The 25,661-nt window shown below is 36.5% G+C and overlaps 1 protein-coding gene across 1 annotated transcript in view; it reads left to right on the top strand.

The window, feature by feature from the left end:
- MACROD2 (mono-ADP ribosylhydrolase 2) overlaps nucleotides 1-25,661 on the top strand; it is a 2,026,697-nt gene that overhangs the window by 1,199,004 nt on the left and 802,032 nt on the right. The window contains exon 6 of the mRNA XM_039479347.2: nucleotides 9,105-9,226. Within this exon, the coding sequence (XP_039335281.2) occupies nucleotides 9,105-9,226 (122 nt within the window). The remainder of the gene's footprint in view (nucleotides 1-9,104; nucleotides 9,227-25,661) is intronic.

Raw genomic sequence — 25,661 nt, 5'->3', positions numbered from 1 at the left:
TTGGAATTTTGCAGATAATTCAGCTTCCCACAGTTCCTCTGAGACCCCTCTCTGTTGGAAATAACACTATTGTGATGCAGATGCCCCCAATACCCTGTGGAATCTCAAAACTATAAATGGCTGACCACAGGATATCCCTTTTACATGAGTTTCAATCTGTGTTATTAAAAATGGACCGTTATGTGTAGGAGTCCAATTTGAAACAGGATACAGTCCCATCAACAAGGTCAATCTTAAATAGATTTGGGCAGGAAAGGGAGAGCTGATAAAACTTAAAGATGAGCTTTGCCCCTTTCCTTTTTAATACAGAGGATGGCATTTTGGTAGAAATTGGTTGAATGATATTTTATAACTTGGGCTTAAAATGTCACAGCTTTGAAGTCAATGAAGGATAAAACATATTATCAGCACATGATACCCCAAACTTCATAACATTATCACATTCTCATGTAAAAATGGAACCAAATCTTGAATTGAGCTGAGTGTACGCATTCGAGCTTTGGCAGTGCATTCCCTATGCCTTTATCAACTGTAAAATGTAAATGTTTAGTTGCTGTGTATCTAACCTTAGACACACACATCTTATTTAGAGAACCATAGCATCAAGGAGGCTGAGAGAGATAAACCAAAAGCCCTTTATTACCAAGAACAGTGAAAAACAGCAATGGGTCAACTCACAAACTCAAAGGAAACTAGATTAAAAAATAATACTGTGAGTTCTAGTTTATCCCAAACTCATGCAGAGAAATGCATGACTGTAGTCTTTCTGGACATAGACAGAAATCAATCCTGCAGCTGAAGAAATGTATGAGAAAGTAATCCGAATTTAGAAACATGCTGCGGGGCATGTAAATACATTTTAAATGATGTCTGCTGCAGATTGAAAAGGAACATCTTACGGACAATTGATTGTTTCTTGAAATATAATGAAAACAAATGTTGAAAATATGTATATGAAAACACTGACCTATATGGAAAGAAAAGGCAGCATTTGCTTTGTAATGCTGTCAGGTGGTAATTCAATTTTCTGTTAACCGAACTTGAAGTATTCTGTTTCAGGTCATAGATTGGTGGTAGTTAACATATAAAATGGCCAATAAGATTTACAAATAGTACCTTTAGTGCTCAGTTTTGTGGTTGCATCTCTAAAAAAGGAAATCAATTTAATTCCTTGCATTGGTTTTCTTCTTAAAATTCATGCAATTTGATATGATTGACAGGGCACAGCATTATTATGCAGTCTGTTAGATGGACCGATTATGCTTCTGAATACAAGAGTGGAGTGAATGAAAGCAATGTGTAATTGATTCTACACTTGGTCTGACTGTTCATTAACAGTTTGAATGTAGCACAGTTGCTTCTCAAATGGAAAATGATGAGAGCAACCTATCTGCGCTCTCTCATTTGTTTTAAAATTCATTATGCTAATATTTTTTCACAGAATGTTTTTGCTGCATTTGTTTTGCCAAGGATGAGTCTGATTGAATCTTTGTAAATAATTCTACTGCTTTCAATATTTATTTGGCATTTCAATCACATACTTTTCAATTTCCACTTTTGGAAATAAAAGTAGGCTCTCCTCCACACCTCCTTCAAAGAAAACCTTCTATACTAGCCTCCTTTTCTATATAATTCAGACTAATTTCCCAGGATAAATAGGAGTGGTGGAGTGCAAGGTGGTGTGGTAGTTATCTTTTCAGAACAAAAAAAGCTGATTTACAGACTGAGTGATTTCAGAAATAGATGAGCAAAAACAGGATTCCATTTGTCTTGCCACACTTTAGTCTGATGAAGCCCAAAAGGGCCTGCCATCTCATTTTCCATAGCTCTTCAAGGGGGTACATTTGAAATGTTGATTAAATGTACAAATTGCATTGCTGTTTTCTTGGCTTTCCTGAGTGCTGTAAGAGAGGGCCTCGATGCATGAAGGCTGCTTTGCCTTTCTTGAATATGGAGCTGGACACTTTAGGGAAATAACCTCACTTTCGCTGCTCATGAGAAGTTGCGATGCCAATTCTGTGACAACCATGCCTGCCCTTTCCTCTGTCCACAGGTTCCTGCCAGATTATAAAACAAAAGAACTAATAAAACCAGCACTGGGCCAGTCACTTCTATCTAGGGGCTACAATTGCATCATTATTTCCAAATTAGATTGTGTTTACAATTAATATGAATCTCATATTTCAATCTTTGGCTATGTCAGATTTTCATTAAATTGGCAGTTGACTTATTGAGATGATAGGTCTGAGAACGTCCTACTGATAATGGTTCTAATCATCTTAGGCTTTTCTCTGGTTTCTTATGTATCTGCCATCTGACGCTGTAGTTGGGGCTCACCAAAATAAAGTACCAAGTGTTGGGGAGTCCTACGTTATGGCTGTTTTAAGGTAGGTCCAAAATCGTTTTGCTGCTCTTCCCATCAAAAGGTGAGGTCTAGGTCTCTCCACCTGAAAAAAAGTGCGATCTTTGTGACAGTGACAACCAATAGAATATTGTGGTGGTGATGCTGTGTGACTCCCAAGGCTGCGTTATAAAAGGCAACATGGCATCCACTTGCTGGTACACTGGCTCTCAGAGCCCTGAGTTCTCGTTTAAGTTATTCAACTGCTCTGAGGCTGCTGTGCAGTGAGGAAACCCAAACTAGCCCACATGGAGAGTCCTTGAGACCACACGAAGAGAGAAAGGTGCCTGTCTAGCCTTTGGCTCCGGTAGTCCTCCACTGCTCTGGTGCCAGCCACCATTTGACCCCAACCAAATGAGAAACCCTAAGCCAAACCCCCTAGCTAAGCCATTGCAGAATGTCTGACACACGGAAGCCAGAAAAAAATAATAGAATGGTGGTTGCTGTATTGAACCACCATGTTTTGTGGCAATTTGTTGCATATTGTGGTAATTTTTTGCATATTGCACAAAATTTGCATATTGCTCAAAAATTTGCATATTGCACAAAAGTTTAACCACAAAGTTAACCAGAATCTGCATGTATACAAGCATGAGGCTACAGTAATGAGATTCATGACAAACATGCCAAAATGTGTACATAAAAATGCATGCCATTCATTTCCTTCAGTAAGTATTCACCTTGAGAGAAACTTACTCATAATCATATTGTCACTGTGTTATTGTCATTGTGATATTGCCATTGTGATGTTGTCATTTTATCCTCACAATGATCTCTGACTTTGGGCACATTATTATTCCTCTCTGGGTGCCTTGAAAAGTAGGGGTAGATTAAATTTTTATATAGTCCTCTTTATCTTTAAAAATTCTTGACAATTATTCAAAATTCTTTGGTTGTTGAGATAACCAAAGGAAGAGATAACCAAAGAGGAAGCATAAGAAGTATGCTCTGGCCAGGTGTGGTGGCTCACGTCTGTAATCCCAGCACTTTGGGAGGTTAAGGCAGATGGATTACCTGAGGTCAGGAGTTCCACACCAGCCTGGCCAACATGGTGAAACCCTGTATCTACTAAAAATACAAATGTTAGCTGGGTGTGGTGGTGCATGCCTGTAATCGCAGCTACTAGAGAGGCTGAGGCAGGAGAATTACTTGAATCCAGGAGGCAGAGGCTGCAGTGAGCTGAGATTGCACCACTGCACTGTAGCCTGGGCAATGGAGCGAGAGACTCTGTCTCAAAAAAAAAAAAAAAAAAGTTTGCTCCTATGCTATTTTACCACTTTAAGGTACGTCACACTCAAATTACATATTAAAATTATAGTAAAGCTTTAATGGTAGGTGCTAGCCATGTAGGAAAAAAAGAATGCCCTCTTGACCATTATTCAAACTCTATGTTTATTTGAAAATAATTTTTAATATAAAGAAATTATCGACAGTAGGAAAGTAAAAGAAAGATATACATGGGGGAGTCATATAATTTGAAATTATATCTATTATTTTCTTTAAGAGTATATTTCCTGCCTGTAATCCCAGCACTTTGGGAGGCCAAGGCAGGTGGATCATGAGGTCAGGAGTTCAAGGCCAGCCTGGCCACCATGGTGAAACCCCATCACTACTAAAAACACAAAAAATTAGCCGATTATGGTGGTGCATGCCTGTAGTCCCAGCTACTTGGGAAGCTGAGGCAGGAGAATTGCTTGAACCCAGCAGGTGGAGATTGCAGTGAGCTAAGATTGCACCACTGAATTCCAGCCTGGGTGACAGAGCGAGACTCCATCTCAAAAAAACAAAAAAAGAGTGTTTTTGTATGTGTAATTATATAAGCTCATCTTTGGAAAGCACATTAATAATCTTTAAATGTTACAGGGATAGGGCAAATGGGATTCAGGAATATGGATTAATAAATCATATATACTTTGTTTAAATGTTTTATTTAATTTTCGAATAGCTAATACATCCACATAATTTGAACATCAAAAAGGATAAGCAGCGAAAAGTTTCCTCCCCATATTACCTTTCATCTTTATAGTTTCTGTCACTCTTCTAGTAGGTAACCACTGTTATTAGCTGCTAGTTTATTCTTCCGGAGATGTTTTATGCATATAGCTGAAACAAACATGTATTCTTTCCTACATCGGTGGAGGAATTTTTTTTTAACACGAATGGTAGTGTTCTTTTCTGAATCTTATTTTTACGTTGTAACGCATCTTGGGTAACTTTCCATACGCTCACATGAAGCCCTTTTGTGTCTGTTTTGCAGAAGCATAGCATTTCATAACATCCTTTAGTCTGTCCCCTATTGTTGGGGACAAAGCTAAATGTTGGACGTTTAGCTGTTTCCCATCTTGCTTTATTATTTACGATATTTCAGGGAATGACCTGTGTAAATACTATTCTGCATATGAACAAGCGTATTATCTTTAGGATACATTCCTAGGAATAGAACTGCTGGATCAAAAGGAGTCTACATTTGTAATTTTGTTAGATACGATTAAATCACTTTCTCTGGGGATAGTGCCAATTTGCACTTCACTGTATAATCATGTTTGAGAAACATGAACCATGATTGATGCTCATTTATCTGGACAAAAATAAATTAGAATCTTTAGCTCAGTTCCTGATAGACATTTACAGAAGGAAATGCACTTGAGAGCTGCAAAAAAAGTGCTATTCCAGTTTATTCCTTCTTTTGACTTTGAATACTGAAGGCCAAAGAGGAGATTGACTTGCACAAGGTCACATAGCTGATTAGTGACAGATCTGGGACTTTTAATCTGTAATCAGATCTTAGGATTGATGTTCTTTCCACATCAGTAAGAGATGATAACTTTCTGTCATTCCTGCCTGTGTGCTGAAGATTCTTTGTATGCTGTTGATAATGACATTTACTGTTTCTTGAGCCTTACTATGTATCAGACTTTGAATTTAATACTTTTGTTTCCATTATCTTATTTGTACCAAGGGATTCAAAACCCATGTGCAAGATAAAACATCGTCCATAGACTTTGCATGCATGTATATTACATATATATGTCCACTATGAAGATGCTACTGTGTTTAATAAAACATAAATTAATACAAAGCATCATTAAAATTATAGTAGCTGTTTGTCTCTAACGTGGTATCAGTGGATTTTGAGGCAATTATTTTGAAAAATTAATCATGTTATTTTGGTATTAAAAAAATGTCTTATAGTCAAAAGCCTGTGAGCTGCTTGCCACATTTAAGGTCTCCTTTATCTGCCCAGATATAATTCTGTTTTCCATCCGTCTCCATTATAAGGTTAGGTATTAATAATGCTACACAACACAGAAGAGACCACAGAGATCATCTAAGCAGGAGATTTATTTTACAGATAAGGAAAAAGGCAAAGACCACTGAAATGATGGTTTTATCTAAGGCACTTGATGACTAAGGGGCTGGAGCTGAAATGCAAAGACAGGCCTCCTAACTGAATTTTATAACAAAATGAGAAACTCTGTGTGGAGTTGTTACTCATAAGTACTATGGGCAATTAAAATAATGAAGGGGATTTCCTGACTAGCCTCATATTGATTCACCTCCAGCTTTGTGGATCTGAGAGGTCATCATGTTGGTCGATAACAGTATTTGATCTTGGATGCTGTAAATTTAATATAGACCATAAATACAAAGATCAATATTTTAATGCTGAGGACGCTCATTTATTGGCTGTTTATCCTCCGACTTTAAATGAACTAAAGAAGTAAAGAAATGCAAGGAATAATTTTTCATAAATTTCATTTAAGTTTTGTAGACAATGATGACTAAAGGAAAGCGAAGGAAAAGTTTATGATGTCACTATTTCCTGCACCTATGGGCTTTTCTTTCTCTCCTTCTCTCTCTCTCTCCTTTCTGTCTCCATCTCTCCCTCCTGCTAATATCTCTAAACCTTCTCTTGACTTTGCTCAACATCTTTCATGACTCCAGATAAGAGTCATTTGTTCTTGGTCTTCTCCATCCACAAGATAAGAGAACCATGGTCATGTCCTGCTGTTCTTTTATCTGTTAGGGTTTGATGTTTAGAAGCAAGGGGGAAGGGGGTGAAAAGCACAGACTTTGCCTTCAACAGTGGGACCAATGGTGCCAAAATTGCCCTGGAGCAACATTTCCCCAAAGTGTATTTGTGAAAACCTGGTCCTATGAGATATTCTTCAATGCCCAGGTTTCAGTCATCAACCGTATTTAGGAAGCAGAGCATTTTGTATTCTCCTCTTGGAGAAGCACCACTCATTAAGGAAGTTTAAATGCCCACTGAAGTCTTGCAGTAAGGTAACTGCTGTGATGTAATTTCACCTATTTTTTTTTTTTTAAATTTCATTGACTTTTAAACCCATATCATACTGAACTCATTTGGGGAAACGCTGCTTTATAGAATCGTGTGTTATTCTGGTTCAATTTTTCACCATTTATATCCATTAGAAAACTCAGAATATCATAGTTGGGTATAAATGACAAGTAGCCACAAGCGAAGGAAATAAAGTAAGGCTAAAAACAGTCTCCGTCCTTTATGGATTCTAGCATTCATTTGATAAAAGAATCTGAAGTACAATATTCATATAAATATTTATACAGTACAGGACTTGTATTGCTTGAATTTGTGCAAACCTTGCTCCTTTTATTAAAAAAATTATATCACTGTGTGCTATTTTTTTTTCTGAATATACCTCAATCCCCTTTATCCCTGACTTCTGTATTGTAGCAGTCCTCGCTTTAAGAGCAAGTTTACCTGTGAAACAACATCTTCGTGAACTTACTAGCGAAGTTTCTTATGCCTCCTTTGATCACGTGAGCCCCGCTTTAATAATGGCTGACAAGGGTTTAAACTCTGTTTCTGAATTAACCATGGAAACCAGTGCTTTAGGTATTTTCTCAAATGTCAAATTCTAGTATCAACATTTAGTGGGCAACCAACAGAGATTTTTCTTTTTACCTTTTTCTTTCTTTCTTTTTTTTTTTTTTTTGAGACGGAGTCTTGTTCTGTTGCCTAGGCTGGAGTGCAGTGGGACAATCTTGGCTCATTGCAACCTCCGCCTCCTGGTTCAAGTGATTCTCCTGCCTCAGCCTCCTGAGTAGCTGGGACTACAGGCGCATGCCACCATGCCCGGCTAACTTTTTATATTTTTAGTAGATACAGGATTTCACCGTGTTAGCCAGGATGGTCTCAATCCCCTCACTTCATGATCTGCCTGCCTCAGCCTCCCATTACAGATGTCAGCCACCACTCCCGGTCCAAGATTTTTCTTTTAGTGACTTACTTGCTGCTATTCACATGCCAAATGCATTTTTAAACTGTGTCATAATCTTAATTTTTGTATACTCTTATTCTTCTGTCATTGTTATTAGAATTGAGTGGTACTGATTAGTCAACTCAAATAATTTCATTATAACATTCCAATTATATTAGACTAAATTTGTCTTTGTGATCAAAGTTAATTAGTTGTTGTGACTTACCTACATCAATGATTCAATTCACCGGTAAGACTGGAAAGCAAGAGTTACAAGGCATTTTCAAGTAAATTTGGTGAAAATGTGGGTTTTTTTCTTCTACTGTTTCTTAGAAGAGGACAGTCCTCTTTCACTGCGTTCCTAAAGTTAAAAGTTTATGTATGCATAGAGATTAAAAGAATAGCACAATGGCTTGTTTTGTAGATTTAAAAAAATCAAATTTTGTGTTTTCAACATGAATAGGAGTTGAAAAGTATAGATTGCATTAAAATGTTCAAACATGTTAATACAATAAAAATAGATAATTAACTGTTAACCTGTTAAAATAGGTATGAGGCCAGGCATGGTGGCTAACGCCTATAATCCTAGCACTTTGGGAGGCCGAGGTAGGTGGATCACAAAGTCAAGAGATCGAGACCATCCTGATCAACATGGTAAAACCCCGTCTCTACTAAAAACACAAAAATCAGCTGGGCATGGTGGCACGCTCCTGTAGTCCCAGCTACTCGAGAGGCTGAGCAGGAGAATTGTTTGAACCCAGGAGGCGGAGGTTGCGGTGAGCCAAGATCACGCCATTGCACTCCAGCCTGGGTAACAAGAGAGAAACTCCGTCTCAAAAAAACAAAACAAAACAAAACAATAAATAAAATAAAATAGGTATGAACATACATAACTTGTGTATGTAAGGATTGGTAGGTTACACTTTAAAATTGACAGGAATGTTTTGAAATCATTCTTCTGAAGATTATTACTGATTATTAAAAATGATCTTGGTATTTTTTTTGGAAATGCTCTTCTTTATTGGGTACAATGCCTGAAACTTGTCTTACAAGTAAGCCAGGCTAGCATTAGCTCTTCCCTTCCATGTCAATCCAGATATTCCTTTTGCAGGCAATTAATCCTCCGTTTATTTCCCTTCAAGGATTTGTCTTTTTTCCAGGGTGCCAATGACGCACATCTTACACTGTTATCTGTGTCACTTGAATCTGACCAAAGTCTGTGGAACAATTCACTGGTTAGGGATTCCTTTTCACAATTATCATCTTCATGGGAAATTGCCTACTTTAGAAGGTTGTGCCTTAAGATCTTTTACCAGGGAAATATTTGTATTGCCAATGCACTGCTTAGCTTGCTTGTCTGCAGGTTGTAACACAAATTCCTAAAATAAATAAAGCATTAATGATGTAAAAAGTGAAAAATACCTTGCTTATCCTCTTTTTCCTTCCTTTTGTGTTTACAGATGTCATCCATACTGTAGGACCAATAGCCAGAGGCCATATTAATGGTTCCCACAAGGAAGACCTTGCAAATTGCTATAAATCATCTCTGAAGCTGGTGAAAGAAAATAACATCCGATCAGTTGTAAGTAATTTTATGGTTTTTATTTCTCATTCTTTTTCAGCCTTTACATTTTAGAAATCTGCCTTGTCTAAAAAGGTAGGAAACCATTTCCAAACTTTTTAACACGAACTTTAAGGATCTTAATAGCCTGTTTGGTTATCATGACTCTACTCTTTGGTATGCCATAAATGTTTGCTAAATTTTTCATGATGTTTCAGAATTTAAAACTATAAAACCTCAGAACTGGAGTTATCTCATCTACTTTTTCTTCTTTATTTTGCCCCTTATTTTCCTTTGGAGAAAGGAAATACTATGGTAGTGGCCAGCAGGTTTAAAGAAGGAAAATAGCAAGTGTTGAGTTTGTTCTAACAGTGCACATTTAGTATATATTGGTTGTACATTTGTGCATTTTGGAGTTGTGTTTAATCTCTGTCTACATGTATGAATGTGTGTATGCATTTTCATGCTAGCATCAGACAGATTTATTTGGAGAAAATTACTCTGCATATGGATTTTCACCTGAAGGTTGTTATTCTTTTAGATTTATTTTACTCTTCTTAAACTAATACTCTGTAGGTGGTAGCTGGGTATACCACATCTCTTCTAAGTTTTATCAGTAGACAAAGGGAGTTCAGAAAATGTGGATCTAATCTATTTCATTACCAGTAAGCTGAGATGAAAGGAATTATCTTCTAGTTGGATTTGGAAGTATTTACTCACCTGCTTCTCTTTTGCAACATGTTCTACCTTTATTACATCTCAATTACACAAAGAAAATCAAACTATAGAAAAATATACTGTAAATATCTAATAATAAGTTAATTTGGCTGGAGTTCCTTGGTTATTTTTTCCCCCTCACATAGAGTATAGCCTTGCTGAAATTGTGGGGCAGAAAAATAGTTAAACACTTGATTTCGTAGCAGACTGAAGAAATCAGGATTGCTTGATAGTTCACAGAAGTAGTGGTTGTATTATTTGCATGAAGGAACATTGAGAAGCAGATACATTTAGGTAACTTGGATGGTTGCTATACTTTTTGTTCATGATTGTAATTATGCAGTGGGTTTTTCAATGCAACATTGGTGAGTCTGCTTAAAATAAGGAAACTTTTCATGACCTAATTATATATCACTTTTTAATCTTTGCATAATTATTAACAGAGATGGATATTTTATTTCTCTCTTTGATTTTCTAATTTTTTTTTTCAAACGGATCAATACATCAGATCCTATTCTCTCTTAGAGGTGAAAGCTAAAGTTCAAAGAGAATGGAGCAAAGTATACTGCATGACCAGTTGGTTAATTTTTTTCTCTGTAGGAAAATAAGAAAAATCAAGACAAGTATGCACATTTAGGGAATAATTAAAATTTTGTCAATATGGCTTATTGATTTAAAAAAGCAAAAGGCTGAAGTGCTTGGAAAATGGATATGTAGAGAAGTATCCAACTTGGGAAATATGGATTTTGAGATCTGAAGAGAATTTGCTAGTGAAATCATTGGCATTTCTAATTTGTTTTTAAAAGCCAAGAAAAAGTAAGAACTAAGAAGGTTGTTAGAAACAGTACAAAAATAACACTCAAACTTTTAGTAGAGAAAGGAATCTCTAACTCGAATTATCTTAAACCAATCATGTTACTCTACTTGCTACCATTAGATAAGAAATGGAAGACGTATGGACTAAGTTAACTTCTTATCAAATGGCATGCAGATGGGCTGAAGTAATGCTCCCGTAATATTCCAGTCATTCTTTGATAGGAGTTAAATCTACCTTAACATCTTTGATATCAAATTACTTTGAAGGGCTAATTACATATTACTTGAATAAAATTAGCAGGTGATGCTGAGCGGAATTCATTCCAATATTAGTCAATAAAAATGGAGATAGAAAAAAGACAAAATGTGAGAGATGAAATGTCCAACTAAATTGATCATCGTGTGCGTGCATGAGACTATGGTTGCCATCAAATGTCTTGTCTGTTTTACACATAAAAAAGAAAAATATTTTTATTTTCTTTCTCCCTCCTTTCTTTTCTTTATTCCTTGCTTTCTTCCTTTTTTTTTTTTTTTTTTGGAGTAAATCAGGCTTTCTTCTTTCTATGGTATGTCATCCTCTTGATCACCATTCAATGAATAATGATGCTAATATCATCAAATTCTGATTATGTAGAGGGAAACAGAAAACTTTTAGAAACGTGATTATGACTGGATACATGTTTTATAGTATCGGCTTGTGCTTTGTCAAGTTATCACAATAGATGGTAGAGGTGGTTGATATAAAAAGCCTGGTTATCAGGATGGAAAATAAACTTAACTTGAACTCATTTATATACATGTCAAAGAGAATTTCTCATAAATCCTTTTATCAGAGTGGCTTAGTGTTTGCTTTTCCACCTATTACTGTGTTACTGTGGACAAGTAATGTCAACATTTTGTAGGTTGGTTTCCACATGTAAAGGATCAGTAAATGACTGCTTTTATCACAGACCTGTCCAATCCATGAGGCTGGTGCTATAGGGATCAGTTGGGATAATGAGTATGAGATAATTGGAAGAACAGAATTCTTTTAAAAGTATTTGGCAGTATTACTTCAAATATAAGATGTTTTCACACCTATGATTTGACAATTTAAGAAAACGCCGTTTTCCTTTGCTGTCTATTCTGAATGCCAGAACTCTAGACATTTACCATGTAATTTCTTGATGTTTCTAAACAACAGGGAAATGTCCAGGAATAAATTAAATATTTAGTATGCACCGCTTTTCTGCTAAGGTTAAACCAAAGGCTTTAGGATCACAGCACAGGGTCCAACACATAGACTCTTATTCTTATTTTACCGAAAGAATAGATTCTTCAAATATTTTTAATGGATGTAAGACAAACAGTATGAAAATGTATTTAATAAATACGAATAAGACCTACTGTGTACCACGACATTATCAGGTATCCTCAAAGACATAGAGAGGATCTAATGGTTATTTTCTAACAAAATTTGCCTCAATCTCATGACTACACCGACAAATAAATGGACAAGATTGTCATATCTATTGTCCGACTTGAGAATACTCTGTAGTTCTCTCATCACTTTTAAATATCTTCCCAGAGATGCCTGAAATTCCGTAATTAATTTAGGATGTTCAGGCATTGTTCTTTCTCTGCACTTTTCCTTTAAAATGCAAATACTCATGAGATCAGTAGATAATTAATTTTCTAATACCTTAATATGAAGAAATTTATCAAATTATTTTGCATGTTGACAGGATAAATTAGAGTATGATAAAAGTACTGAGCACCTTAGCCTGGGGGAGGAGAATTGGAGAAAGTTCTGAAAGGAGATGGAGAAAAACAGATAAAAAGAGTAAGGTGTAAATAAATTTCACCTATTTCTCTGTTTTGCTAAGAGGAGATCATTTTAAAATCGTGTAGAGAGAGAAATGTTATAGTCATTTATTTTATACCTAGAAATAAGATACTGATTTGGGTGTCGGATGTGTTGTGGATAAATCTTTTTTACTATGAAAAAATACTATGTATTGTATTAACTTAGGGGGAAAGTTCGTGACATTTCTGTCCTCTATACATTCTTTGTGACAGCTGTTTTTTCACACATACCCACATTTGTTTTAGGTGGTAAAAGAGAAAAAAATAAATTAATCAACAAATCTAATAGCTCACTTTACAATGGCACTTGTTTTTTATGGATGATCATTTAGTGCTTAATATCGGGAAATATTTCAATATAAGATTTTAATCATGATTCTCCTTCTAATCTTACCGTAAATAGTTCTAAGTGAAAAAAATACAATCTTTCATGCCTGCTAGATCTAGTCTGTGCAAGTTTCTTATTTCTTCCAAATATTATTCCTTATTTACTCCAGATATTAAAGTCAGTTATTTTCCTTTAACCATGAGTTACACTTGGACCAAAAAATGCGCATTGATTTGTATTTATGTTCTTGACAATCTTGAAATTGTTGATTGCAAGATACGTAAAATTTAAGGTGTTGTGAAGAGGATAATTAGTAATATAAACTGGAAGTTGGAATAGGGATAAAATAAAACCTTAAAAGAAGATCAGAGAAGCTACATATTTTCTCTGTAAAACCTTGGGAAAGATTAAGATATTATAGATGTCAAAAAAGAAAAAAGACCCAGGTTGAACCCAGAAGTCTAATGCATGTGACCTGAGGAGTGCATAGTCAGACCGGTACAATCAAGGTCTGAATTATATTGATTTCTAGAGCAAGAGTGTATTCTGAAAAAATTAAAACTACACATAATGCATGATATCCTTGACTAAAACCTACAAACAGAAGTTGTGTATATTGGTAAAAATCATGGTGAAACTTCAAGGGTGAGTGCAGGGGTGAAGACAAGAAAGAAGAATTTCTATTGCTCAGGGCTGGAGAATGAAAATGCCTGATTTTGTATCCATTATCACCACTGCACTGGTGGAGAGGATGACATAGACATTATCTTATGTATCATGTCGTCTTTATTCTTTTTGTTTGTGAGCATAGATATTTTGTAATTTTAATGTGTTTGTCCTGACCTCTATTTCTCTTCTTTCAACATCTTGTTTTAATTAAAAAAAAAAAAAAACTAATACATGCCATACAAAAGGATCACAGTAATTTCTTCTCCTAGCACCAGTTAAAAGGCATAGATTTATATTTGTCAATGATATTAGGTATTCAAGAAAACTATTTTCATTGATAAAATACAATGCACTCTGTCTGACATTCTTTGAATGACAACATGTAATAAAGTAGATGTTTTATTTTGAAAAAAATTATAATCTGAATATAAGTGAGATTTTACTTAGGTTAAAAATTATTTTCCCATGAAAATAAATAATAATTGACATGGGAATTTGATATTTTATGTGATTATGGGCAGACTAGTACTTGGGTGTTTGTTTAAATGGTGTGTGCTACCTGTGATTTCCACAAGCATCATGCTGGATGTTTTTTTTTTTTGAGTGAAAAAACGTTGTAAATTTTTGCTGATAGGAACCACCCGATTTCAATAGGGATCCCTCAGAGCTAACTGATGTTCCGTCCATGAGCCTGAGATCTTGCGAAGCAATAGCTTCCAATGGGAAAGATGATGGCCCTGCAGCCTCAGTGGTACCTCTAGGCATTGCGGCCATAAGCAGTTTTGGAATTCTGCGTTTAGCTGTTTCACTGTAGTGTAGTTTTTCATTTTAAGGCATAGTCAAGTGAATCCTATTTTCTTATTCAAGTTCCCTTCTGAGAGGGTTGCCATGGCAATGAGTTCTCAGCCTGAAATTCTTAAATGTTGATTTTATTTCATTATCTGAGTTTCCATTACAGGCCACATCAGTCAATGCAGTTCTTTGTTCAAGAACACGTCTACAGCCTTACACAGCTGACCCTGTCATTTGGTACCTCCGCTCCTCTGCCTAACTTGGTGTCACCATTTCCCAGACAGCTCTTCATCTCCAAGAACCCTCTTCTACAGGGCTGTCAGTTTGATCTTTTCCAGTTTCCCTTTAGGCAACATCTAGTCTTGGTTCTCACTTGTCTCATTTATAAAGGATAATACCAGTTCTCTATGCTGGGTTTCTAACAGCTGTGTGTCTAATGATACTATTAATAAATAACAAGAGCAAAAGCACTTTTGCATTTGTGCTTCACTCTACAGTTTACAGCAGTACATTCCTATGTACATCATCTCATTTATTTTTCAAATTCTCTAACTGCTGCCACTGTTACTTTGATTTAGCCAGTGTGGGAAGAAGCTCACTTAATACTTTTTCTTTCCCCTTTTACCTTACATTACATTTTATAAGATCTCCTCACTGGGCACAGAGGTACAGAATCTGTTTGTATTATTACAAACAAATTTTGCAGTAACACAAACCTTCTCATCAGATTACTGTTATTGGGGGTGACAAGTGACAGGACAGGCAGCAGAGGCGAGAAGGAGGGAAGGGATGGAGTGATAGTAAATTCACAGGTTGTGCCTTGGAAACAGATAGCTGTACGACCAAGCCCACGTTGACATATTCTACACAATTGTGTCTTCTGGTGGCCACAGCAGAGAGATGATTTGAGTTAGAGAGGTGAATGAGATCAATCACTGAGCCGTGAGCTATAGTAATAAGAATAGTGAATGTTTCTGAACTCCCACGTGGTGCCACGCACTGTGTTTTAGTCATTAATTCTCAAAACAATCCAGAGTTAGAAAATGTGGTTTCTTCCATCAGAATATGCACCAGAAGGCAACTGCCTTCCCTATGGTTCAATTTCTCATCCTAGGATGTAAGCCAAAACCAAGCTGATGCGTACTGCGATTCTGTTTCTCCACCAGCTAAGCGTTATGTTGATGTCCGTAACTTCATGCATTCTGTAGGCTATTACACTAACTTGCAGTCTGTAGGTTGGACCTGTATTATTACAGGTCTTACCTCAAGTGAGTTAAGGTCTTATCTTGAACAAAAAGTGGAGGTGGGATGTAAACTGAGGTTATTTACATCTAGTGGCTTAAGCCACCGTGCAGTTCCGTTTACCTTTCCTTCATTATTATGTGCCTTTTTTTTCCCCGCCTTGGTGCTTCTCAGTGGGTATAGTACTGCCCTCTAGGGACCATTTTGTGAGGGTAGTTTTGGGCAATGACAACAACTAGAGGGTCCAAGAAGCATTTTGTGGGCAGGGACAGAGATGCTGTGACATGTGGTCTGGCCAAGCCCTCTAGTAAAAACTGTCCCTCCTCCCACACAGTGTTTTAATGTTTTGCCAGACAGTCATATAAGTGAAAAGCTATTTATAAACAACACCATGCATCAAAACAAAGCCTCTGTCTCTCTTTTTGTTTTCACTGTGTACTGCACTACCATGAAAATTAAAGGAGGCTTGTACTTAGTTTGCTTAGAGCTTTACCCAGAGTGCTGAGAAAATTATGCTACAGATGGCCATGCCTCTGCAGCAGGAGAGTTTGTCACACCTGTTTGAGTCTACATTTATAGATTTTTTTTTTGTAGTGATAGTGAGGCAAATATCTCCCTACTTCATGGCGTGATCTAGTGTGTAGCCATGCCCTTGTCTTTACATGTTGAAAATAGAATTTTACTATTAATACTTGCATTTTAAATCATTTTTCTATCACACTTATGGTACTCTATTGATTTTTTTTTTAATTGATGTGTTGTTTTCATTTGGCTTCCCTTGGGAGCAGACCCTGAGCCAAGGTGTTATATGCACATGCTTTCTGTGAGAGGCGATAACAAGGAGCAGTGCAGAGGAGTGGCGATGTGAGGAAGGGAAGGAAAAGCAGCCAGGAGAAGTGGGAGAGTTACAAGTTGGCACTGTGGACAAGTGGGGCTCTGTCTTGCTGGGGAGCTCTGGGCAACCACGTAGAATGTGCGTAGAAGTGGTCCCATCCGAGGGAGGAGAAAAGCTGGACGATTTATCTTCCCCTTTTGTCAGCTGGCTGAGGACTGCTCCTGGGTCATTACCTCCCCAGCAATTCTTATCTGACCCCTTGGGTAGGCAGAGGGAAAAACCTCAGGCAGAGAGTGACCACAAGGGTATTTGCTAGAAGATGCTGTGGATGGGCATATGCTAGAATGAGGAGAACTGGGCAGATACGGGTGGCACACTGACACCTGTTTCATGTGTGCGGATGAGTGTTAATATTTAAAAATGTCATTTCTGCATGGCAAGAGGACTTTACAAAATGTTTGTTATAAAAGGGTTTGCTGAACATGATAGAATTAAGAGCACTGGTTTAAGTTAAACAGAGTTTCTAATAGAGCAAAGCTATGTTCAATATGTTAAACACAGATTGCCCAAAGATTTTTATTCATGATATTAGGTATCCAAATTCTCTGTTTCTTTAAGTATAGCATGGTATAGACATCATAAAAATGATAATTAATATGGCTGGCGTTATAACCTACAGAATGCATCTTATGAAAGTGAATGTAATACTTAGGTAGTAGGGAAACAGTATCACATATTGTGTCACCTTAAAGTTTTTCATGATCTCATAAACCTAAACTTTGGTTCATCATGCAAATTACAGAAAAGTTGGCCACCCAAGAATGAATGCATGTAAGGTTATTCATCGATTAGAAGACACATATTAGAGGTGAGCAATTTAATTAGGAGTTTACCTTTGATTTTATTGTAATATAAAGATTCTTTCAAATTATGTGTTCTTTCAATGATCTGAGAAATATATTGTCTTATATTTCCTTCAGAAATCTTACTATAGGACCATGATCAATTCTCTTTGTAAGAATGTCTGAAACTTTTTGCTTCATCTCATCTACAATTTGAAAGAACTATTTTTAGTCACTTGTGTATTCTGCAGATGTAAGTCTACTAGCAAGACCAAGAAAACTATATTTAAAATGAAAGTACAAAACATCTCAATTTGGCTGGATTTGTCAACATAATTATTTTCAGTTCTTTTATCGGGCTAGGGAACATTCTCAGGAAAATCATTACTGGTTTCTACAACAGTGTCTTCCAAAGGAAATACTGGCCTAGCACACTGTCAAAGAGAGTACATTACAGTAAAATTTGTATAGAAACGGTAAACAGATTTGCAATGCAAGCTCTCCTCTTGAGTGCTTTATTTTTCCCTGACCTGAGCAGCAGTTATTAGATGACTGTATCAGGAGGAAATAGTCAATTCAAGACACGGACCACAGAGTCCCAAGCCTGACATTAGGTTTGAACAATTGGGCAATTTTGGCATATATCTAGAGGGTTAATAGTATAGAGCAAAGGCAATGGCTTTAAACCGAACATTTTTTTCTTGCAAATGTTCAGATTTATTTTTTTAGGGGAGCAATTTCAATGTATGGAATCTAAGCACTTCTTAAGCTGTTGAACTGAGAGACCAAAGGAGCAAAAACAAATAAAACAGATAAAAATTTTCAAATAAAAATAAATCTGTCAGGTGGAAGAAAGCTTTCTTGACTTGTTTATATACAATTCAATGGAATTGCGGACAGGATTTTTTTTTAATGGAAAACATGTCGCAGATTGAGTTCAAGCTGCTCTTTAGCTATTTTTGTTTGTTTGTTTCATAAAAGAAGCAAACATACCCTTCAAAAATGTGCAAAAGTGAAATATTTTCTTTCCTGGAGGTCTTATCAAGGTGTCATAGTTTCTATTTATGATTATGAATTAAGTTCAGCAGGATATTAAACACCTAGACTTTAGCCCAAATGAGCTGAGTAATTTCAGTTTAGTCTCTCCATCTCTTCTGAGCCCACGTGCTGAAAATTTCCCTCTTACAAGTATACTAGCATGTAAGCTATCCCGGAGGATCCAGAACAGAAAAGCTTATAGACAAAATTTAGAGGCATGACTCACATTGACTCAAGAAGAAAGAAGCCAGGAGAAAGAGAGGAATAGGTTAACACACTTAGACTAGGTGACAAATGAGCCAAAGAACCTTGTTTTCCGGTTACGCTGTGTTGGAATGCTCTGTCTCTTCATCTCCACCCTCTCAACGGTGGTGTGGTTATGAGGACCATAGCTGAGGTTCGAACAAGGAAGCCTGGTAGACAGTGAGTGCCTGGGACCCAATACCCACACCTGCTCTATCAGAAAGACACAGGGGCAAGTGCACCTGGCCATTATCTTATCAGTTTGTTGGTGAGCAGCAGGGGGTTTTGCCTCCATTTGTATGTCAGAGAAGATGTAAGGCCAAATGCAACTATAATGAGTATCACCAATGGGAGGTTAATTTGAGGATAACATTGCTGTCACTATAGAGGTGACAAGATTCATGCTTATGACCTGGTCTTACCATTCTTTTCTATTTTGAAATAACAGTCTTGTTTGTTCCATCCTCTTTATCACATAGCATGTCTTAAAGGTTACCTAGGACTGCATTTAACACAATTCTAGGAATCCTGCCTGTATCTCAAAATCTACTTTCTTAGTTATTAACAACACTTAACACATGAGTTATACATCCCATTTGTTTTTCTTTTCTTCTATAGAAGAATTGAATATTCTCAAAGAATACAGCAAGCACATTACACTTTTTGTTTAAGATGGGATGACAGCTGGGTGTGGTGGTGCATGCCTATAGTCCCAGCTACTCAAGAGGCTGAGACAGGAGGATTGCTTGAGCTTAGGAGCTCAAGGCTGCAGTGGGTTATGATCGCACCACTGCACTACAGCCTCAGTGACAGAGTGAGACCCAGAGACCCAGTATTAGAAGAAGGAGAAGGAGGAGGAGGAGCAGAGGAGGAAAATGGGATAACATATATCAGTAACTGATCATTTTAACAGGGTGATGGGCAGGTTCTGTGTATGGACTGAATGTGTGTCCCATCAAAATTCATACATTAAATCTCTAACCCCCAATGTGATGGTATGTAGAGATGGGACCTTTGGGAGGGAGTAGACTTAAATGAGCTGATGAGGATGGGGCTCTGAAGTTGGAATTACTGCTGTGATAAGAAGAGACATCAGAGGACTTGCTTCCCCTCACTCTTGGCTTCTCAAGGATACAGCTAGAAGACAGCCATCTGAAAGACAGGAAGAGAACCCTCACAGGGGAACAGAATTGTTTAGAACCTTGTTCTTATATGTTCCAACCTCCAGAACTGTGAGAAATAATAGATTCCTGTTGTTTAAGCCTCCTGGCCTAAAGTAGAGCTGATAAATGCTGTGGGTATACCGGCATTCATTATACTATTCTAACTCTTTGTGTATGTTAGAAATTTTCCATAACAAAGCAAACTTAAATGTTTAAATATGTAAAAGAATGATAAATTATAACAGTAGCATGTACTTCCTAGGATTATTGTGAGGCTATAATGAAGCAATATTTGTAAAGTGCTCAGTAGATTCCATAGTTCATTAAAAGTAGATTACCTGACGTATGTTTTAAGCAGCTATCACATTTCAATCACTGATCAAAGTACTTGGGATACATCTGCCCTTGTGGAGCTTGCATTCTACCAGTTGCAGTTTTCATTATTGCTATTGGATGGTTTCACATCATTTTTAGATGCTGTGACATTCATTATTATTACATTTTTGGGCAATTATCTCATTATCATTGCATTTTTTAAAATTTTGTGATTTCTGAATCTTTGAAAAGCTAAGAACTGAGTAGAGATCCAGCAAGTGGCAATTCAATGACATAGTAATAATACAACCCTCAGTTAGCAGACACCCATAAAGACAGACGACTCTGTAACCAGGCCTGTAAGGAACACACATCCGCTATTGCTGAAGATCAGGTTTTATTGGGCAGTATAATGAATCAGTCAGGAAGCTGTCCTGTGGAACAAGTGAAACATACCACTACATAAAGTCTTCAAAACAAAGAAAACCCAGAAACAACTTCTCAAGCATTTGATGTTTTGCTATGTAAAAAAATAGATATTTAGGATATTGCCACAATAAAAAGGAATAGCTAGAATCTATGCTAACTACTTTACATTCCTGGGGCTGTTTGGCTACCACAGGCAAATGTGGACTCATAGAAAATGTGGTCAGAAGCATGAATAAGGAATAGGTGACATGTTCTGTTTCTCAAAATAGAACCAATTCTCCATTAGGTTCGTGCTTTATTTTTTTTTCCATCAACAAAATGCAACTAGATTCTCCAAGACATGTATTAAAAATATGAAAGAAAAGACACTGACTTTGTAGTGGAGAAACCGAGCAGATACCACCATAATCAAGAGATCAAGATTAAGATCATAAGTAATGAGATATGTCAATGTTATGAACCTCTTGGTTTAATGGATTAAGAAGGATATTACACCATTGCTGTGGTATTCTTGCCATAGCCACAGTGCAATCATAACCGTAGTCTAATCATGGGAAACTATAGGCAGAACTCCAAAGAGGGGCATTCAACACAATAGGTAATTAATACTCTTCAAAACTGTCAAGATCATAAAAGAAAATGAAAAGCTAGATTAATTCTTCTCATATTGTTATGGCATATTACATTAATTGTTTTTCAAGTGTTAAACCAGCCATACATTCTAGGATAAATCTCATTTAGTTGTGTCATGTAATTCATCATTATTTTTATATGCTGTTAGATTATTTTTATAAAATAAGTGTTTGAGAATTTTTGCATCTATATTATAAGAGACATTGGTCTTCAGTTTGCCTTTATTGTGATGTCTTTCTTTTTGGTATCGTAGAATAACGTGAGAAGTGTAATCTCCTCCTCTGTTTTTTCAGAGAGTTTGTGAAGCATTGGCATCCTTAAATGTTTGGAGGTAGATTAAATAACTTTTTAAGCTATCGTAATAAAACATTTACTTAACTCATATTTGTGTTATCTGATACATGGCCAAGAAACAGGAAATAGTACTACCTTATTAAAAATGTAAAAATTAGAAATTCATAGCACATGCATTTTGGTTCTAAGGTGTTATGATTTCACAGCTACTTTGCAAAGTTTTCAGGTTGTCTTTCTCAGGAAACACTCTGGGGTGCAGGTTAATGTGCAGGAGGCTAAATGGGAATGCTTTCGCAATCAATATCTGCAGAAGGGAAGAAGGAAGCAGAATTGGGCAGAGAGGGAAGTCACGTGATGATGCAGTGTTGATGGAGCATCTGGTGACCCTATTTGGAGGGTCCTCAGAGAGATCAGAAAATATCTGGAGCTCTAAAGCTGAAGTGATTGTTTCAAAATGGTTCCAGGTTGGTGTGAGGAGTCTAGATCTTCTCATACAACCAGTTATTGGATGCAGGCTGCACCTAGGAAGGGAAGTGATCTTGGAGTCAGTGGCTCTCCTCAGTCAAGGGTCACTTCTGGAGAGGGCTGGCAGCTGAGGACCGTCTGCTGGCAACATTCCTTGAAGTTGGGGTTCTTTCCTGCCCAGAGTCTGGGTGGTACATCACAGCACAAAATGGGATTCTTAAACTGAGCATGATCCTGCTCCAAAGCCCAATGTATTTGAAAGTTACATATTCCCTCTTGGATATGGTTTAAAATTGAATGGCTCTAGGAAAATAAGAATTGAGGCAAAATACCTTGCTTTTTAAAGGAAAGCAGATGAAAAGGGTAGTAGACTGAGAATTCTATTTACTGGTCAGAGCAGAGTCATTTTGATCTACCTGCATGTGATAGAATTGCAGGAAAGAGTCTTCATTTTTCTTGGTTACCTGGCTCATTTGCAGAAATAACACACACACACACACACACACACACACACACACACACACACAGATGCATGCAGGTCAATATATATGCATATCTTAAATAAATATGCAGTGGGGCCAGCTTGTACTGGCTTATGAGAGCTGATTGTTAAAATGTCAAGAATTTTGTCAGCTGGTTATTAAAACACAGCCCTTATTAAAAATTAAATTATATAAACTTACAATTTAATAAGTTATATTAAATACAAAGATAATAAGTACTCAATACACATCAATTCCTAATTAATACATTTTACTATTACCTATCCTCTTTGGTTTATTTATGTGTGTTATACTTATATGGTGGAAATACTATGTAATGGTGAATTTCTTTGCATCCTTTCCAATTCTGTGTTCAGTGACATCATGTAAGCAGTATGAAATTTTCCATGGTGAGACGATTTATATGGCAATAACCAACAAATGCTAAAAATTAGGTCTTGATATGCTATTTTGCTGGTTAACACGACTTAAGAAATCTTGTCAGTGCTATAAATATTAGAGAAAAAGCACACTAACCATAGCAAGGTGATCATATTATTACTCGTTGGATAGCAACATCAAAACAGAATCTGCAATTTCATGCATAAGTGATGGTTTTTGTACCTGGATGACGGGGATACCAAGGGAAGGCTGTCAGCTGCCTAGTTTGGGTCTGGAGGCATGGGAGACTTTGAGGCGGGGACTGCTAGTTGGTTTGAGGCCCCACTGCTCCCCAGATTGCTGTTGTTTGTGGTTGAATATGCAGACACTTCCTTTCCCTCTCACCACTATGAGTGCATAATTCTAGAAGTTATGGTTTGGCCAAAAGGCATAGTATTCCTAGAGAAAGGAGTTCCAATAGCTTTTCCCTACTAAAAGATCTCAGGGTCTGATTTTACTTTTGATATTAGGAATTTTACCTAACTCAACCCTAGTATGTAACATTTTAAAAAATTATGGGTAATTAAAAACTCTCTTATTTTAAACACTGGTAAAGGCACGCTCTGCAAACATTTCTCTGTCTGCATTACCTAAAATTTAATGTATCAGGCAAATGATACAAATTAGGCACACATTTGCCAATATTTTAAATTAGCCTACTGGTTTATTTGCATGCATTTGTTACTGTGACTTATTATTTATGAGAGCTATTTCAAATTCAAGATCAGCAGAACTCTCCATAAAATTATATATCTGTAGCATTATCACCAAAACATAACATCATAGACTTGCTGTAAATAATTCAGAGATGTGCTGTAACCATTCACCATGATAACGTTAACATGAGACATGCAGAATTTGCATTTGAAATGGATAATTCCATATTTATTTCATGCTTTCATTTATTTTACACATTTAACTGCTTTGATTTAAATGGAAGGAGAATCCTTCCTCAAAATTCAATCTCAGTTGTCTTCTTTTCAGGTTGATGGCTGATTTCTTTCTATTACAAATCTTGGTTCACCAAAAGGATGATGACATATTGCAGCAATATCTTCCTGTTGCTTGAAATGAGAAAATATATTTACTTGTTTTCTATGACAAGTAAGGGGGATGCTGTTATGGCACCCATAATGTATTTATAGTATTTCTATTAGAAAAAAATCCCAGGAACTAATTATGAGGCAAGGCACTGGCAATTCTATTGTTCTATTCAAGTAACTGTGTGGCAACACTTCCAATTTTGAAAAATTTGGCTTAAATAATGATTCAATGATGCCCCTCATGTTTCAAATACACAGTCCCTTGTGGTTTTTTAAATTTATGATGGTGAGAAAGTGATATGCATTCAGTGGAAACTCTACTTCAAGTACCTATGCAACCATTCTGTTTTTCACTTTCAGAACAGTATTCAATAAATTACATGATACATTGCACACTAAATTATAAGCTAGACTTTTTGTGAGATGATTTTGTTCAATTGCCAGCTAATGTAAGTTTTCTGAGCGCATTTAAGATAGACTAGGCTAAGCTGTTATGTTTGATAGGTTAGGTGTATTAAATGCATTTTCAACTTACCATGGGTTTATCGGGATGTAGTCTCATCCTAAGTTGAGGAACATTCAGATTTGTATTTTTCTAACAGCCTATGCTGTGAGCAAGTTTAAAGACACTGTGCTTTGGGACAAATTAAGAAGCATTTTGAAGAATTGGATATTTCAGCTTTAGATAATACTGTGCCTCTTTCTAAAATAACTCATATGTGATGGCATGAGTAGAAGTGTCCAGATGTAAGGAACCGCAGGCTAGAATCACATCCTAAATCAATCTAAAGAACAACAGAAACATATGCTTTTAATGTTAGTAAATCATCATATCCCAGTGTCAAAGCTATCACTACAATTTAAGTTCAATCTCTTTGGAAACTTTCTGTTAGTGTATTGGTATTCTGGTGAGCATATCATTAAACCATTAACATAGTGAATAGGGTACTCATACATGAATGTAAATGTGAGTCTGTGTGTGTGTGTGTGTGTGTGTGTGTGTGTATCCACATCCCTTCTTTTCCCTTAGTTACCAAACCTGTTTTTTTGGGGGGCCCAGCGTTCCATGCCTTTATAACACTCTGATGTTGATGTGGTTTTATAATATCTTTGTAGTGTCACAGAGAGTTGACCTAGAAATCTGAAAACTAATATTTGAGTTTTGAAAGCTTTCTAATTAACTACTGTGTAGGTCCATCTGTTTTTTTTTTTTTGGTCAGGGATATAAGGAAAATAAGATCTTCCCTTAATCTAATCAATGGAAAATAGCAAGCATTAATGAGGATGTTAAAAGCTTTAAACTTAACCATTGCAGTGGGTGTGTACGATGGTATAATTGTGGAAAACAGCTTGGCAGTTTCTCAGAACGTTAAACACAGAATTAGGACCAAACAGTTCCATTCCTAGGTATTTACCCAAATAATTGAGACTATAGGTCTGCATATAAACTTACACACTAATGTTCATAGCAGCGTTATTAATAGCAATAGCCTCAAAATGGAAACCATTCAAACGTCCAACAGCTTATGAACAGATAAACAAAATGTGGTCCATTCATATATTGGAATATTATAAAGCAATAAAAAAGAATGAAGTACTGACACATGGTACAACATGGATGAATCTTGAAAATGCTGTGCTAACTGAAATAAACCAGTAACAAAAGGCCTGATTCTGTTTATCTGCATAGGAAATTAATAGCTGTAGAGAGTAGATTAGTGGTTGCCAGAGGCTGGGGATAAGAGATGGGAGTGGGGGTAATGGGGTGGGACTGTTAATGGGGTGTCTTTTTTAAGGTGATGAAAATGATCTGAAATTAAATAG

Source organism: Saimiri boliviensis, chromosome 9, assembly GCF_048565385.1.
Source record: "Saimiri boliviensis isolate mSaiBol1 chromosome 9, mSaiBol1.pri, whole genome shotgun sequence".
NCBI classification, from domain to species: Eukaryota; Metazoa; Chordata; class Mammalia; order Primates; family Cebidae; genus Saimiri; species Saimiri boliviensis.
Note: the sequence above shows the minus strand (reverse complement) of the source record. Positions and strands in the feature narration are given on the sequence as shown.